Below are 18364 nucleotides of genomic sequence, written 5' to 3' on the forward strand. Positions count from 1 at the left end.
ACATGGGAGTAAATGGGCAACAAATGCCACTATAATGATAACAACATGGAGTGGCACCATTGCTGCAGGTGCTGCTTCAATCCTAGATACTCCGACGTGGTACGTACATATAAAAATAAATAAGTGCACTGAGAATAAATGTATAGGAATATTTTTTTTTATTTATTGCCTCCAAAGCCTCAAAATAATAAGAATTTTCGGGTATAGTTGAAAGGGGAAAATCTGAAGTTTTCTTTAATCTTCGTCCCTGCTTGATTTTTTTTGTGTATGGGGGCACAAACAGCAGTTGAACATGACTGGGTGCAACTTATAAAACCATTAAAAATGACAGAAAGTGCATTTGAGAGCGCATTTTATGGGAGCCAAGCAGATTTTCGCACACACACACACACAGCCAGAGAATGAGGAAGCGTCGGAGCGAGGTGCAAGTGGGGCTATCCTTCTGGCATGTCCTGCACGGCAATGTCCTGGTGTTCCTCCTAACCCCTCCTGGGCTCAAGGTGCTCTCTGGCATGTGACTTTCTGCGTGCCTGTGTATGTTCGCGTGTGTGTGGCTGCCTTGTTATCCTGGGCATTAAATTGTTTGTACATGCAACAGACAACCCCGGACGACACAAAGGAAAAGGAGGCGGGCTATAAGTCAGCCTATTTGCTTGATAACAATAACAAAGGCTCCAACAAGCCATGTGAGCAGGAGCAGCAGGAGTTAAGGGATACGGAAACACGATTTATGAATCCGGCAAGAGATTAGAACTTGAAAGTAAGATTTATAAATATTTTATTGGGAACTTATCAGCTTTAGAGTGTATAATTGAAAAATGTATGCATGCAGTCGCAAATAATGCTATTAAAGCATTCCAACAGATACCTTAAATGACCATATCTGTCACTAATCCCTGTTACCACCCCATTAGACACGTTTTTGGCTTATCCAGATCGTGCAACCTCTGGCACAGGAATTTGTATTGGCATGACAAATTATCCACACTCCTTTGATGAAGCCACTTCGTCGAGAACATTCCTCAGAAACGAGACTGTCGATGGGGCGGGCTCACAGGACTTCCATGTCCTGAAGGGTGGCCAAGAGACTGCCTTCCTCGTCCCTGTGAAAAGGTGTGTTCTTAGTTGAGTTTCGGTGGAGCGTGAAATATTTTATTGCCGATATAAATCTTGTTTATGCTCAAAAAGAATAAGAGGAAATCGCAGCTAGCGGCTAGGATGGCGGACTCCTTTTATATCCTGGTTTTCCTGCTGGCTCTCACCCCCTTTCCACTGACTGACTGACTTGGTTGATGTTTTTATCGCAAAACCGAAAACCAAAACCAAAAAATTCGATTTAAGTTAATCGAATCTGAGGTCCCGCAGAGTGTGATTCAAGTCTGGCTTGCTAGACACTTTTCCCCAATATGTCGCCATTGTCAGACAAGTAGGTCGGGGAAACCAGCGAAAGAGAAGGAGAATGACTAATAAAAAGAGAGGGCTAGCAGTAGCAGGAGCGATAACAATGCAAAATTGAAAAGTAAATGTGAAAATCGTGTTTTAAATGCTTTCAACGTCAGGCCAATGCGACGGCAAAACACTTTCGACACTTTGGCATTTATCAAGTTTGGCTCGGCCTGACAAAACAATTTTAAATTTGTTGGCCTGGCAGGGCAGGACCGAAGGAACTAATTGAAATGTTTGCCTAGGTCGTACTATAACACATGAGACCATGACGCCCCGAGTGTCCTTTAGAAAATAAAGTTTGCCTGTCGTTAAGGAAATCGGAGTGTGCTCAGGCTTATTGTCAAATTGTATTTCAAGAGCGTTGAGGAAAAGGTAAAAGTTTAAGGACATCCAAGAAATTATCTTCGAGTGGTTTCTCTTTAATTAAGAAATTGATTCTACCATCTGTTTTTTATCATTAAAGACCACTACCCCTTCAATTGTTTTCCTAATGAAATTACTTAGTGCTGTAAATTAGCTTGGTTGAAGACCAGGACTTTAGTGCACTCATTAGTAGTCGCCCGACCGCTGGCCAGATGGAAATTAGCTCCCCTCTCCTTGGTCCAATGTCCTTCGTCCTGCTTTTTGCTGCTCATGAGCGTGTTAAAACTGCGTTGAAATGCAAATGTCGCGGCCGGCAGCTTTTCCACTTTTCCTCCTTGTTGCAAATGGAAATGCTTATTAATTATGCAAGGTGTCTTTTTTTCTTGTTTTGTGTTGGGGAACGGCAGACTCTGCCTTCCTGTTCATCCTTCATTTGGCGAAACTAGCTGCACTTTTTGGCTAAAAGGCTAGTGAGTGGGGCCATGTTGATTCGGGGCCGTGTTGTTGTTCCCCTAATAGCTCCGAGCATTGACTTTTGTTTGTATTTGTGTTTGCGTTTGCGGCTTGTCACCAAACAGGACGAGAGACAGCCGGACAGCTTTTGGCAGCAGGGACTCGGAGGATGTCAGGATGTGGACGGGGCAGCTGACAAAGAGTTGTCAGATTTGCATGACAAAGCAGGATCTAGTCGCTGCTCTTGGCAGAAGGTTGTTACCCGAAAAGTATTTGAAAATCTGAAATCAGAGTCTCGGCCAGAAAAACAACCATTTAAAAGGCAGTTTCAAGAAGTTTGGTGCAAATTTTGCAACCTTTCCTCATTGACTTTCTGCATTTCAATTAATGCAAATTCTAGCAAAGTGTTCCAAAGGATACTTTTACTTCCGCAACAGCTGCATTGCGCCTAAACATGCACTGATAAAAATTAAATATGTAATCAAGTTTAAGTTCAAAGCTTTTGATTTTTTTGAAATTGAAAACATAATCCCTTGTCCTTCGATTCCTAATTGCCCCTGTCCATGTCACCACCATTTTGATTACAGTTTCTTTCCGTGTTCTGTGCCGCCGACAATTAACGTGATTTTCAACGGTTGATGGGGCAGCGAAAATCGCCTGGGTGGCAAATGCAAATCAAGCGGGCCCTGCCACACAGCCCCACATAAACAAACTCGCCAACTGCCGCAGTGGCAGACACTGCCTGTCCGCATTTCGTGTGCCGCAGAGTTGCAACAATCCCAACGAATTCAATTTGTCTCCAGCGACAGGGTGGGACGGGTGCATCTACTTTTCAGAAGCGGAACTGATGGGACTGCCTTTGACAAGTCGCTCCGGCTCCGGCGGTGGCACGTAAAAAGCCCCCGGATACTGCACCGTTTCCTTGTCTTCTTTCCAAGTTGCCGCCTGACACGTGTGCAACATACAGCTCCTGGCATACAACTTTGTTGCTGCTGCACAGTTACATCCAGGGTATAAGGGATATATAGGTCTTTTGTGCTTAAAGATCATAAAAAATCAAAGAAAATATGTTGAGTATCTTTTACTAGCGAATTTTATAAGAATGGTTAAATATTTCCCTATTTTTCTTATTATTTTAAATTTTTTTATTTTACAAGCTCCTCCAAATGGTATTCAAATATCTGTAGCTTTTATCTGAACATTTTCCAAGCTGTCAGTGTCTTTTACAACGACTGCAAAAGAGCATATAAACTAGGTAAAAAAGGTAAAAATAAATGCCTTACAGGTAGCAGCAAAAAGTTTTCATGGCTAAAACTTTTACGCGCACGATTTGACAAGTCAAGTTCGTTTTGTTGCAGGCCCAAGTTGGTTGCCCCATGTTCCTGCGCTCTGATCCCCACATTCCCTCGCAGCTGCCGCACAATGCAGGTGGCTACAAAGGCACACACGATAATCCAAACTTAAGAGTTACCTCTTGCACCTCTACATCCTTTCAGACTCAATTGTATTCTCTCTAGCTTCAACCCCTTAGAATAGCATATGCTCCTAGTTTCACGAGCGCAGTTTAAGTTATTGAATATTTAAGGGGAATTAGTTACCACAAATTAGTAATAATTACTTATAGCTGTGTAACGAAATCGAGAACGTAATTTATTTGACCTATATTTTTCAAAAGGGTTAGGACCCATCACTCCCATCCAATTATTCTAATTATTGGCTATTATACTACACATTTTTGAATCCTCATTATAAGCAACTACGCCTCTGGCTTACGTATCCCGATTCCAAATGGTGCCCATTTCGTATCCTATCTCAATCTGCGTGCGTGTGTGTAATGAGTGTGAAAAGTTCATTAAAGTTTCACGTTCGAAATTATATGAAATTTTAAGTACACGACTTGGCCGCGTGTCTGCTCCCAACTGCTCTGGGCTTCCTGCCACAAACCGAAGGTCTAGGAGAGACTAGCCGGATAGCGGGCGGGCACGGGGGCAGACACACAGACACACAGACGCACAGGCACAGGGAAAGTGCAAATTATTTTCCCCAGACATTTTTGATGGTTTATACGCTTAATTGCTGCCGCCATTGCAGTCATTACTTCTTCCTCAACTGATTTATTATTTAATTGAAATGTAAGTGCTTCCTTTGTGTACATTTTTTGCTGTTGCTGATGATGAGCAAGCAAGAAAATGCAAATTATAATTACAAATTGTTTTTTCCTAAAATGGAAGAGTAACATTTATGCAAAAAAGCTTCCAGTTCAGTAGGCAAAATGACCCCTCTCGCACCCAAACCCGTTTAAATGTCAATCGCACAATTTTGATTGATTTTTCTACTCGAATGCTTTCAATTACAGGCCTTTATCATCTCGGCCCTATCTCCGCCAAATGAACATGTATTCGCCAGCCAAGTACAATAACAAATGTCATGCTGTGGCACCTCCAGTCATGGCCCAAAGTCCTCGATCCTGACCCCTGCCAACTTGTTGCATCCGAAATCAACTGTGATTCTCGCTTCACTGGAGAATCCACCAAAAAAAAATCTCTGGTGTAGGGAATCTGTCTCGTTCTCTCCCGAAAAACTGTCTGTGACACTTACAAATTGGATTTTCGACAGCACCAACAGGACCTGAAGGACACACAATTATCGGTTGCCGTGCTGGCATAAAATCGCTTAAAAAGATATCCCAAATAAATAATGTCGCATGTAAATAACAACAAATCAATTTTTAAATAGACAAGATGAACCCGGGTACCCAGGACCCAGGACCCTAGGACTGACAACAATGAACCCTCTTCATCGGTGGGCTTAAAGGGCATGTGTGTGTATCCTCTGACAGTGGTTGATTTTTGTTATTTTTTAAATAAAATATGATATATATTTAAATGTATATAAGATATTTGAACCATGTAAAGGTTTTACAAAATAATAATAATTTTCTAAAAAGATAGTATATTTATGTTTCGAGTTTAGACTCACCTTTCTTGAACCACTGTGCAATGGCCTGGGGCGAAAAGGTGTTCTCTCTGTCAGTTTCAGGCACTTTCACTTGCCCCGACGCCAATGGCTTTGATAGATTCAAGTTCGCAGTCGGACGCCAGGTAGGTCATTCATCACTCCTACCATCTCCCTCGCAGGACTGTAAAGGAGGCAGTCTTGGCTTGTTTTTGGCACACTTGTGGAGACCCAAGTCTGTTCATGCGGTACATTGACATGGCCATTTCTGTGGGATCGGTGTGATGGTGTAGCGATTTAATTTTGATTAATTGCGGTAAATGTTATGTTAATTTGTTGGCACTTTTTTGGATGGCTGCCGATGCCGAAGCCGATGCCAGAGCCAGAGCCTGCCACTCGCCTGCCAGCCGCCTGTCTGTCTGTCGACTGATTTTAGATAAGCGGGTAATGCGAGGCTATTAGTGGGCGGGTCGGTAAACTAATTTTCCCTCGAATCCTGTCACACACCGGAGGGACTGTGCGTGTGCACAAGGCTTTGTATGGGTTGACAAACACTAATTAATTGCAATACATGCATAATGAGTTGGGCTTTGAGGGGACTTCTCTCTGTTGGTTAGTCTCTTGCTGCTGATTGGAGATGGGGACTGTCAGTCATGTTTCAACAAAGTGGGGTACTTTTTCTCTGCACCAGAATAGGAATTTAAAGAGATTCAAGTGCTGTCAATCAATTGAAAGATAACATTTACAAAACAAAGTAAACTTTTTTACAGGAAACATTTCAAAATTATTTTATAATTACATAAAATAATATAAAGTGAATATATTTAGATGGATGGCCTTGCCGTGATGGTTGCTGCGTTTTTTCAACTACTGGGCGGCGCCTTTTTCTTTGCCCAGACAACGGATCGCTGCTCGCCGGCTCCGACCCTGGGCAGCTGGCTCTTCCTGTTGGCCACGTTAAGATACCTCTGGGATGTCAGCATCTACCCGCAACGCTTCAACCACATGGGCCGCGGATGGCAGCTGATGATCGAGATCGTAGCCGCCATCTTTCTAGTCGAACTGGCAACCATGTTCATCTGGTGCGGCATAGAGCGGTTCCTGTTTGGGCTGACGAACGAGCTACTTGGTGAGAGCCACTGCGGGTGCGAGCGCTCGCCTTACCTTTATTGGATTTCGGGTCTGATTACCTTCTCAGCTGGAGCGGCAGTCCTGTGGTATGTCCTGAAGGCCACCGATAGCACCTACTACATCCAGCTTTTCTACTGCCTCCTGCGAACTAACGTGAACAACTCGATTCGAATGATGCGTTGCTTCTTTAAATTAAGCCAGAAAAACAGGCGTCGAGTCGCCAATTGCGCTCCCCCCGATCCTCGATGTCCGAGGCCGCCTTCATGCCGCACTGCCAGGCCGCTTTCAAGTCGGGAGTATAAACAGGAAAGTGACTCCAAATGTCATCGGTAGTTTTTTAAGTTTAAACTTAAAATTTAAGGTTAGTAAAATATGTATGCGAAGAGTGTGTTTTAAATAAAATTATCGAATTTCAAATCCAATATGCTTTAACTTGTGGCAAAAATATACATTCACTGCCTTGCAAAAAAAACAAAGAAAACAAACACTCCCCGAGAACTTGTCCGTATTATTCATTGGAGAACGCATTTCTCATGCGCCCCACCAGGCCATAACAAACACTCACAGGACTGGCAAATACTTACACACAAAGCCAAGCTGGAAATGAATAAAAATGGGCGTGTCAGAGGAGTTGCAGACAATCAGGAAACACATTTGGAGATTGCCATGCATTTCTAGACAGCAATCGCCGCCATATGCTAACTTTGATTACTTCTTCTGGCTTTTATCGCATCCCCTTATCCAGTCTCTGCCATTTCCCCATTTTCCCGAAATAGAAGGCAGCTGGGGAAAAAATTGAAGGCGAAGGGAAAAAATTGTATTTCATTTTCCTGGGCCTGCCATTTTGGAACCGGATATGCGACATTTTATCAAGTCAGGCATAAATCAACAGCTTACGCTGGATTTGAGCCTGAGAGATGGGTAAGTTTCATTCTGGCCGAGTCACACTTACTTTGTTGTTCCCGCATGTTTGAAACTGGCAAATAATTTATTTTGCATAAATTTGCCAGCACTTAACGGGGCAGATCTACGTCGCACACCTATGAGGATACCGAGGAAGCGCCCCCACAATCCCAATCTCCGGCCGGAGAGGAGCACGAAATATGTTCCGTGTGCGGGTCACACTGAATTATGCCATCTAATTTGTCTGCAGGCAGGTGGTGCTCATTAATCTTGCGCTCGCTTATGAGCGGTGTTGCTTCACACCCACTCCTCTCCTCCAGTCCTAAGTTTCCAGCTATTTTCCCTGTTTTTTTTTCAGCCGTACTGCTTTAGCACACTCCTGGGAGCCGGGACTGCAGATAAGCCCCGCCCTTGCAGCGAGCTCACGTATCCGGCTTGTGATTTCCTTTGCCCGCTTCAATGCCATATAATACCCTTTGCATAGGAGGTTGAGTTTTGTTAGTTTGTATTTTTTAATCACTTTTCAGAATTTTTTCAGTGAAACTTTTTAATCACTTCTTGATTAAAGTAAGCAGTAAATAATAATGTTATTTTTTATTTAAATTTCGTTAACTTGTTTAGCTTTAAAACTATACAAAAATAATTAAAATTAAAAAAAAAAGTCTAACAACTATCATTGTAAAATATTTTTTGAATTCAAGTCTTTGGAATTTAAATCTGAGACACCGGTGCGTATGAGTAATCAAAAACATAATAGTTAATATTTTAATAGTAATTAAAATCCAATATTTAAAATTATTTTTGTTTACATCAAAATCAAAATAAAATGTATAATTTATTTTGAAAAAGATTATCCCTCCTCCTAACCACCTTCTTGAGTTTTTAACACCTTGGCCCGCATAGTTGGCCACCTTAATGCTTAATGGATTTGCGCTTTGATGTGCCAACTGCGTGTACGTGTACCAAAATCGTATTGTGCCATTCGGCGTGGATGTGTGGTTGTTTCGGCCTGGTTGTAAGTGGTTAAGTGTCTATATTAGACGCCATCTCTTGCAGTTTCCCATTTGAGGGCGCACGTGGGTATTTTTTGGGCCGTGCTTTTTGGGCCATTTTACTGTAGAGGTGGCAGGCATAAATTTTCCTCTAAATGGCCTTATGAGGGCGGCCTCAAACCTGATCCCCTGTTTATGGCCAAGCCAAATGAAAAGTGAGTGCGAGTCGGAGCCGCATTTTCCCATTCAGATTGGTTGCCTACCTCCGGTTCGCTCTTTAAATTAAAAATCCTGCCCGTGGCTTCTGTGTGGGCGGCCCCGAAATTGAATTTCCTCCTCGTCCCGGTTTGATTAGCATAAAATGTTCTACGTGTCTTGGTCGGCCCGGAAAAGTTGATGATGATGCTCTTGTAGAAGTAAAAGTCATTGAAATTTGAATGCTTTTCCAAAGAGTTTTTATTTTTATTTCTGTTAAAATTGGAATTTTTCACACACCACAATGTTGTTCTTAATATGTTATTAGCCATTCGAGGACTTCATTTATGTTTTTTTATTTCATTCAACATTAAAAATTCGCTTTGTTTGTAAATGTTTTTTTTTTTGTTTGTTTTTGGTTTCTTTCTCACACATTACTTACAATAAACGTTATAGAAATGTATCTGTTTTCACATCATTTCGACATTTAGGTAATTGAAAGGAGTTTACTTTGAAATTAGTTATATACACTCAGATTTTAGCTTGAAAATTGTTTTAATTCATTTGTTGTTCAGCCGGATTCCTGTTGCCTGCCGTGTGGTGGGTGATTTCTTTCAAAAGGTTTAATATTTTCTATAGAATCGGATTTTCCATGAACTCGTCCTTCAATGTCCGGACTTAACTATGTTATTTGCTAGGCAAAATTTTAATATTAGTTTCACTGGTGTTTTTTAAACTAACTTTTAATATTGAAACAATTTGTATTCCAATGATCATTGGCCTGATTCAGCTTAATTTATGCAAAAAAGGAAATTGTTTAACTCACTTAATGTGTTTCTTATGCAAATTTTACTTTTGAAATAACATTTTCGATTTATCTTCTTTGTTTTAAAGCTGTCCTAATTTTAAAAACTTTTGTTTTTGTTATTTTAGAAATTATTTGATTTTTATCTAAATTGAACAGTATTTAAAGCAACTTTTTCATATACAATAAAGAATCTATTTTAAAAATAGGAAAAAACAATAGAATCGGCAAGCCGAGTCAACGAATACCCTTACATAATAGTCTATAGAATTTGGTAAATATTGAACAATTTAATTAGAGATTACTTACGGAATTAAGACTAAATTTATAACGATACACACTCAGACCAACAGATTTGATTTTACTGACACAATAGAATTATTAACCATTTACCATCAGCTCTTGTTGGTTCGTATTCCCTATACTAACAATGTTTCACATTCACTTATGCCTTTAATTAATAAATTTTAAACACTCATTTACATAAGAATTGGAATGAAACATTTCGACTGTTGGTTAATCTCTTAGCACATCAAAAACTATAAGTATTGGACCAAAAATTACCATTGAACCTTATTTGAAGTCCTCTCAATGTTTACTTTCTTTTTTTGTTCTCTTTTTCTATTCTCATAATTAAATATTTACAGCTTCTTGCGTTTTTCGACCATAAATAAATAAATTACCATTCATAGGAATAAATGTCGAAGAAAACTTGGCATAGTAGCGACCACAAAAGACTGTTTACAAGGTGAACCACACGCACGCACACACCATTATCTGTTACCGAGGAAGGATGCCCACCCAAGGACGCTTTAGTTTTTTGGCTGTCGCCGTCTTTTGTGTGCCTGCGTGTGTGCGACTTGTCGACATAGTTTTTGCTCGCAAGTTCATTGAAATGGTGGCAGTCAATGTGTCAGATAAACATGCCCGGTGACACTTTTCGCCATGATTCAGGGTCTGATCCGGGAAATGGGGCACGAGAGTCGAGAAATGTATAGTTGGCCATGCAAGTTTTGTCCCCAAGACTTTGCACAATAAACACCTTGATGTGTCATCCACAGGATCGAAGGATTCATGGTGGGCGGGAGTGGGCGATAGGGCTATCGCTGCTTGGCCGCACACAAGTGGTCACTTTTATATGGACGATATGTTTGCTTTGTATGCGGGCAGCTTCCGTAACTTCTGTCTCTTCTGTAGCTCTTTGTTTGCAAAATGGCCGGACTCCGACAGAGTTCCGGACGTGCCCGGCTGCATAAGAAAACACACAGACTGTGAGTCTGCGTCGGTGTGTGAGTACAGCACACTGTCAATGACAGTTGTCAACATGACAGTTATAAGGACACTGATACAAATGTTACGGATGTTTGTCTTGGCTGGACAAGAAATGTTATTTGTCGCAGGGAGCAGAGATTGATTAAAACACTTGATAAATGAGTCCTGCAAATGGATTTTCCACAAAAAAATATATAAAATTGCAGCAGTTAAGCTTAAAAGTGGAAAGGCAGTGACTTAGTTTCTCAACACAATCAAGTGGCAGCTCTATATACTCACTCACAGAAAACGTTTCTAAGTTATTTAAATTTTACTTTAAGAAATAAAAATGAATAATTAGCTGAAACGTCAGATATTAGCAGACTCGAGATAGAACTCGAGAAGAACATAAATATTTTCGATGAGAAAGAAGAATAGCTTTTGAAAAGTGTATTTGATAATTTACTAAACTGGCTAACATTTTAAGTTTAATTGGCTCAAAATATAAGACCAGACGACGTGAAGTTTCTCAAATGTTTGTGCGACACTGACCTGGCTACGAAAGTGCTCAGTTTTTTCAGAATTAAGTTTTTGTAAACACCTAACACGAGACACTCACACAATACACAAACATTAACACTTTATCCTTAAACATTTATTCCTATCATTCCAGCTTCCAGTACTTAGTGGGTGGGTCCAATGTAGATCCCGCCCAGACTGTCGCCGCTATCGCCACCCACACAGCTGCCATCTCCGTCGTCGTCGTCCTCCCCGCCGTCCAGGATCCCACCTATCGCATCTGCACCTGTTCCCTGGCCGCAGGATCCGTTGTTGGTGGTGCCCCCTTCGTAAGTGTCGCTATCCTCCACCAGGCAGCAATCGCCGCAGTCGTCCGTCGAGGAGTTTACTTCGTCGCTGAGATCGTCCAGGAGTGTCACCTTCGGTCCCCGCAGCTCTTCCGGGCAGCCAGAGGCAGAGGCCACCGAGATCTTGATGTTGCAGTTCGTGGAGGCGTGGCAGGCATGGGCGTGCGGGATGGGCTGCTGAATCGTGGCCACCTGACCGCCGGCGTGCGAGGCCCTGAAACTCAGGTTCGGAGTCCGCTGGCCCATGCTGGCCATTCCCGGAGGCATCTGGGTGTGCGTCATGCTTAAGGTGGGTGGGACACTTAGCACCGCCGCACCACCACCAACACCTGCAGTTTTGTGGGCGTGGCTCGTGTACATTAGCTGGTGCGTATCGGAGGCCAGATTGTGGGCGGTCAGCTGCAGTGGATGTTGATCCTTACGCTCTGCCAAGTGGAAGAGAAGAGGAGAGAAAAGGTGGCTACAGTAAGCACTCCAATTTGTAAAGTATCTGAAGAATGCGGATGAGAATGCGGAAGAGGACACGGAAGCGGAAGTGCATTCGAGGACATGTCAGCGATTGGTTTATCGCCCCGCATTGTGCAGGCATCTGTAAAGGATTCGAGTGAATGAACGAGCTGAGAGCTCTTCGCGTCCTTTCCCACTTCCGCCTGCCACCGGACTGGTCTGGTGCTTTGTGATGAGCTCACACATTTTTCCAATGCACAAATAAAACAAGTGGAGATGAAAAATACCCTTGATAAGCTTCAATTTAGTAATTACTTGTGCAATTTAGTTTTAATAAATAGGATCGTACAAGGTTAGGACGTCCGATAGTCGATTAAAATGAATTCAATAATAATGGAGTATGTGTAGTAGCAGTTATTGTCCCGAAACTAGTTAGTTTCTTTCGAAATAAAGGATGATTTCCATCGAATTATTTATTTAAAAAGCAAAGCAGCTAATTTAATGTAGAAACTATTTATGTTTTTAAATCTTTTTATGGTGGACTGCCCACATTTTGAACATGTTGATAACCCATTTTATGAATTACAAACTCGAGCAGAAATTTCAATTGCCCCTCCACAGGGTGCTCGAAACTTTTGCAGTGACACCCGGCCAGAGTCCTGGGTCGACCCATTGTCCTGGCCATACAATGGCTCTCAAACTGTAGTGGGTATGGGGCTACAAGTGGGTTCAACTGCGTGGGCATCACCTTTTCCGGCAGCCCATCACCTCTCGCCCCCCGCGCAATTATCTGTCCGTAAAACTTTCAACAAAAATGGGAGACGGAGGACGGCTGAGGAGGAGGCGTCTCCCCCCTGACTAACCCATCATCAACTCACCCAGGGGGGCCAGGAGTTTCGGCTGGAGCGGCAGCATAAAGTCGTGGCCCGTCGTCGCCGCCCGAGGCTGCAGGCTCTGCACCGCCGGCACGCTCAAGTAGTCCGCTGCAAAGTCAGAGGAGGTGGCCGGAAAGGCCGTGGAAATGCGTTAGTGCCGTCGCTGCAAACGGTGGCCAAGTCAAGCCAAGGCAAAAGTTTCCCCAGCGCAGAAAAAATAAAAATAAACAAAAGAAAAACAAACACGAATGTAAGTAAAGAAAAGATATATAAAAAGTGAATGGCAAACCAAAAGGGTCGGGGGTTTACAAAACTTTAAAAAGGCACGCAACAAAAATTTCCTTCGCTACATAGCTTCTTGGTAAAAAGTTTGCGGCATGACACCAAAAAAAGTGTAAAGTTGTGAAATAATTTTTAATATTTCTATAGACATAAATGGTTCTACGAAAAAGGAAGCCAAAAAAAACAGGACATGACAACTTTTAAATTACAATTGGAGATAAAAATCAATGTCGCAAAGTATTAGGGCAGATATACTATAAAAGAGCCTAAGGCGTACACTTAACCAACAACTAAAAACTAATATAGCCTTAAGCTTATTTACTATTAGGCAATATACTTCGTGTCAATACATACATTACATCAAAAGTCAAACACCTGGAACTTAACCAATTTAAAGTTGTGTGTTTTTCATTTTTATTGAACAAACAATCCATCAAAGTGTCATCTTTTCTAAGAAACTTTCACCTAAAATTGACAAGCTCTGGCAAGTTGGGTTGTTCTTTCCTTAGTAAACATCAAAAAGACGCGTAGAGTATTTAACTTTAACCGTTTGTGTCTGCACCATTGGGGCCAGTTTAAATATTAAAATTAATTAACGCGAACTACCGCCAGGTGGGTGGAGGTATGCCATACCAATCGGTGGTGCCACAAAAAATGCAAAGAAATTGCACGGGCAGCACACCGAAGAAAGGGTTGGGGTTTCGCCAGCCAGAGACCTGTGGGGCGAAGAGTTTTAAAAAGCATCGGCACCCACGCCGACTTTAATTGAAATTCCTGGATGTCGGCCTGCCGTTGGCATGCACTTTTGCCCCTACTACGGCCATAAATTGTTCTTGGCTGCGTTCTCCTCTCATGGCTGTGTGTTTGGCGTTTAATGACCACTAGAAGCTCCTAGAAATAAAACTCCAGCGCTCTGCCAGAGCTCCTGCAGCAACCTGGCCTGCTAATGATTTAGTTGCTATTTTTGTGACCCGCCTTTGCATGCAAAAATGAGAAAAAGAAAGCCTTTCCCCCGGGCCCTATCTTGGCATAATTCAAAGCTGCTTTGTGTTTGGGGGCACCCATGCCAAATGTTGGCGTTCCTGCATTTCCGGCATACACAGAAATGTCATTTGTCCCGACTCAGAACGTGCCAAAGTATGCAACACTTTCAAGCTCCCTTTCTTCTCTTTTTTTGCAAGGGAATGCTGAAAGTAGTGTTTTTAAGAGGCTTATTACCAGTTTGGTTACGCCTGAATAATGTTCAAGAAGACTATAGAATACAATAATGGTACTTTCAGTGCTAAAATTGTTTAATAAATTAGCGTTTACAAACTTTTTTACTTGAAAATATTACGTATACGACTCTTTAACCAAACCGTTGGGAAGGTGATTGAAACTTGTAGTATTCTCTAAAACTAACTTATTATTTTTAATTTTAAGTACAAATTTTAATGTAAATTAATTACACAAAAAAATATTACACAAATAAAAAATTAGTTACTTTTAAACATCTAAAATATATTGTTCTAAAACTAAACAAGAAACTTTTTTGAACTTCTCATATAATAACGTTTAATGATTTTATTAAAAACTTCACAAACTTTGTGCATTAACATTTATGGGTATTTTTTCTTTTAACACTTCCTGGTAAAGTTCCCAGCCCCTAAAATCCTTTAGCGAAACAAGCGAGCAAGTTCAGCTAAGCAAGTTTAAACTTTCGACTGGATTTCCTTTCTGCACTTTTCGCAATCTTACAAGTGGCTCAAGAAATTAATCGCCTTGTGAGCCGCAAACTGCTTTCCGTTTCCCACCTCCTTTTTAAGTGGTCAAAAGGAAAAAAAACGTATAGAAGTCGAGGTTCGAGCTTGCACACTTGAGCTTTTGTGCCTTTAATTAAAATGCACATCATGCAGAAATTTTTGCTGGCCAGGTTCCTCACATTATATAGTTTTTTTTATAAGCCCGACAGGTTTTTCCTTTTCATATTTTTACACTTTTCATTTTTTGAGCGATTTTCCAGTGCTTTGGTGGACGGCAAATGGAAAAAGTTTTTCAATTTGTTTGGCGATAAACGAACTTTATTTCTATATATGTTGGAGTGCTTAGATTGTGCATATAAATGTTTTTATTTTTCTGTGCGAGTGTGAGGGAGTGTGTCCGACCATTTTGAAATATGACATAAAAAGGATTTTCGGCTAGCATAATAAAATTGTAATTAAAGTTAAATGCCCAAAATAAAAAGGAGTTGCAAAAGCTTTTAATATGCAAATAAACATAAAAAGTTCTTCCTTATTTTTTTGTTTCGTGTTTGTTGCAAGCGAGCTCTTTTATTGACTGACTGGCTCGGAGTGACAAAGTTATGGCAGAATTTATAGCATGCGATAAATTTTAACAAGCCAAGGGTGGAGTGACACGGGGGAAGTGGGTGTGGGTGTAATGGCTCACCCATAGGACTAATTGTAGCAACACATAAACCATCTTATGCAGGCATTAAAGGGGAAATTATGCAGAGAGAAAGGAGGCTTAAATTGACCTCCACATACCAGTTTTCTCAGACTATAATAAAATAAGTGCTTTATTGATTATAAAAACAATTTAATTGCATTTAAAATATAACTTAATTTATTCTCACTACTTTTTTTCAGTGCATTTTGAGACATTAAAAGGCATTTATTCTTATTTCTGCAAATGGTTAACAAGCATTTCTACACGTGCAGCATGCCAAGACCAGGACGAAGACAGCGGAAAGAGATAGAAACTGACAGGAACAGAGAAAGAGAGAAGGATCTAAGAGAGAGAGAAAGAAATGGGGAAAGACACAAGACAAGGAACAACACTTACAACTGATGAATGAGGGGCCGGCGGGCGCGGCTGCGGCGGCTACGGCGGCTGTAGCAGCGGCTGCCGAGGCAGCTGAGCCGGTGAGAGATGCCGGCGATGACGTCATCGCCCCCAAACCCGACCCGGACCCCGATATGGACCCGGCAGCGGCATGGGCATGGTTATGGGCGTGGCCATGAGCATGGCCGTGACTGTGTGCGGGCGGGTGATGCGGAATCGTGGGCGGAGGCTGGAGCATAGGCACTTGGTAGGTCATTGCCGACATGGCCGTCGGATCTGCACTCGGAATCGTCGGCATCGTCGCTGTCCTCGGTGGCGCAGAATGGTGCAGGCCAATGACATTGACGCCGTTCGCGTTCACGGTGCCTGCCGCGGGTGCCACGGTTGCCGCGGTTGCACATTGCAGATTGAACATCGGACGGATGCATTTACATTTACATACACATATACAACACACGCATACGTGGACATGTCGTTACACCAACACACACAAAGTTAAAAAGTACAAAAATACAATATTCGAACATTAAAATATAAAAACAATTTACACAATTTAGGAGCAATAGAGAGTAACACCAAAGGGGGGATATCGAGAGAGGCAATGAATAAAAATATTTTAAATTTTGAATAGAGCCACAAAAATATCAACACGAATAAATGACTAAGCACTCTTAAATTCATTAAAAAATAATACAAAATTAAGCTGATGATTTTTTACAATAAGCCAATATGTAAATAATTCCACCCATTGTTTTCTAAAATTAAGGCCAATATATAACATTTCCTTCTCAATAAATCAAAAATTCAGCTTCAATAGCCATTTAAAAGGGTTCCAATATGGTAATGAAATTAAATTAAAAAAGCTTTTAATTTCTACTGAACGGCAGCCAAACGTACAAGTTATAATTGAAGATTCTGGCTATCGAAAGCATTAAGAACTTGTGGCTAAGTAACATCAGTAACCCATACGAACTTGGCCCAAACTGTTTGAACACAAATTTCTAACCATAAATTGTTGCCTTTCAAGTTGTATCTTCAATTCTTAATATATAATCTGGATTATCCCTGACCAAGTCGGATATTAATGTACTCAGCAGGACTCTGTTAATTCAACTGACTAAGCAGAAAGGCCCCCTAAAGGCAGCACTGAAACGATTATAAATCCTTGTACGACACTAAATTTATAACCTTTCAATGAACTTGAAATTGCTCCGCAATTGCAGTGGCTATGAGCGAGCAAGTCTTGTCGTTGGCTGAGTGCATATATCTACTTAAATCCTTTCGGCCCTGGGGGCTGCAGCGTCATTATCATTCCGGGCACTCACTCGCATGCGGTTGAGGTCCCCGGCCCTGTGCTGCCTTCGGTGCTTTTGAATAATCAGTAAAATGGAAATTTACCACATGAAACTCCCCAAGGGGGGTCTCGAAGACAACCCCCCGGGGGCCATGGGGGCTAATGCTAAATGCTAAATAACAGCTGACTCGTTCAGTGAAGGGTGCATAAATAATAAAATAATTAAACAAGAAATTGAATGAAATTAGTTTGGCCCCAGGAGCGAGGGGCAGCTATGGCAGGAGCTCTCAGCATTTTAATTTCTGTGTGTGGGTGTGTATCTGTTGCATGTGTGTATATATGCTTATGTATATGTGTGGTATATGTTGTGTATGCTGTGTGTGTTTCATTTTGGTCTGTGGCGTTATCTGAGGCAGCTCTAAACATCTGCAGGCCAAAAAATAAAGCGACAAAACCAAAAATAAATTTTATGAAATACCAAAAAGAGAGATAGAAGAGCATATGGAATTAATAGTCGATCTATCCGACCTTATTAATACCCTTTACTCCGATTTTTTTTATATTTACAATATTATAGTGTCCTTTTTGGAATTTCGAAACCAAAGTGCCATAATCCTAGTAAAGAGCATTATCATGAATCATCTGCCGGACTCACCTATTTTGGCGCTACCAAATGCATCCTTGAACATGGGCGATGCTGCCGCAGGGTGGCCCATTGCATGACCCCCAATGCCCCCACCACCTCCCGGCCCGGGACCACCGCCTGCTCCGCCACCACCACCACCAGCGCCACCCACCAATCCCGGCACAGTGGGTGGCGTCTGTTTAATGGCATTCGTTCGCCCGCGGTGAGGGACAGTGGGCTCCCGTTTGCGGCGCGGCTGCTCCACGGGCAGGACTCGCCGACGCTTCTTTGGCAGCTTGGATCGGGCCTGGGAATTGGTAGCAAAACTTGGGTAAACATGGTCTAAAAACAGCATCGATGACCCAACAAACCTGAGTATGCGAGTAGAACATGGAGAAGTTGCTGACGATAACTGGCACCGGCAGGGCAATGGTCAAGACACCGGCGAGGGCACAGAGGGCACCGACAAACATGCCCGGATAGGTCTTGGGCGCCACGTCGCCGTAGCCCACTGTGGTCATGGTCACAATGGCCCACCACAGACCCAGGGGAATGCTCTTGAATTGGTTGTCCGGGTTGTCCTGCAAAAGGGAACAGGATATTGCTTTTATTATTTTAATTACTTTCCTGCGGTTTCTAAATTATTCTGACACGTTTA

The 18364-nt window shown here is 41.9% G+C and overlaps 2 protein-coding genes across 5 annotated transcripts in view; one reads left to right on the plus strand and one right to left on the minus strand.

The window, feature by feature from the left end:
- Positions 1-5944: 5944 nt before the first annotated feature.
- Positions 5945-6770, plus strand: LOC6505379. The gene has a single exon (XM_001964832.4). It carries the CDS (start codon positions 6046-6048, stop codon positions 6679-6681), a length of 636 nt encoding a protein of 211 aa, XP_001964868.1. The 5' UTR covers positions 5945-6045; the 3' UTR covers positions 6682-6770.
- A 1341-nt stretch (positions 6771-8111) lies between these two features.
- Positions 8112-18364, minus strand: part of LOC6504696 (potassium voltage-gated channel protein Shaw) — a 45364-nt gene continuing 35111 nt past the window's right edge. Inside the window, exons 8-12 of one of the 4 annotated variants that reach the window (XM_014904972.3) lie at positions 18078-18287; positions 17737-18013; positions 15788-16153; positions 12686-12790; positions 8112-11785 (exon numbers count right to left, since the gene is read on the minus strand). In XM_014904972.3, the coding sequence (XP_014760458.1) occupies positions 11178-11785; positions 12686-12790; positions 15788-16153; positions 17737-18013; positions 18078-18287 (1566 nt within the window). In that variant the 3' untranslated portion in view covers positions 8112-11177. Of the gene's footprint in view, positions 11786-12685; positions 12791-15787; positions 16154-16215; positions 17508-17736; positions 18014-18077; positions 18288-18364 lie in introns of those variants that run through there. The other 3 variants (XM_032455490.2, XM_014904973.3, XM_001964834.4) reach the window with 3 other exon arrangements.

This window comes from Drosophila ananassae, chromosome 3R, assembly GCF_017639315.1.
Source record: "Drosophila ananassae strain 14024-0371.13 chromosome 3R, ASM1763931v2, whole genome shotgun sequence".
Taxonomy (NCBI): Eukaryota; Metazoa; Arthropoda; class Insecta; order Diptera; family Drosophilidae; genus Drosophila; species Drosophila ananassae.

What these genes read in the sequence shown, in the direction of transcription:
- LOC6505379 (XM_001964832.4), top strand. Translation starts at nt 6,046, where the DNA reads ATGGATGGCCTTGCCGTGATGGTTGCTGCGTTTTTTCAACTACTGGGC.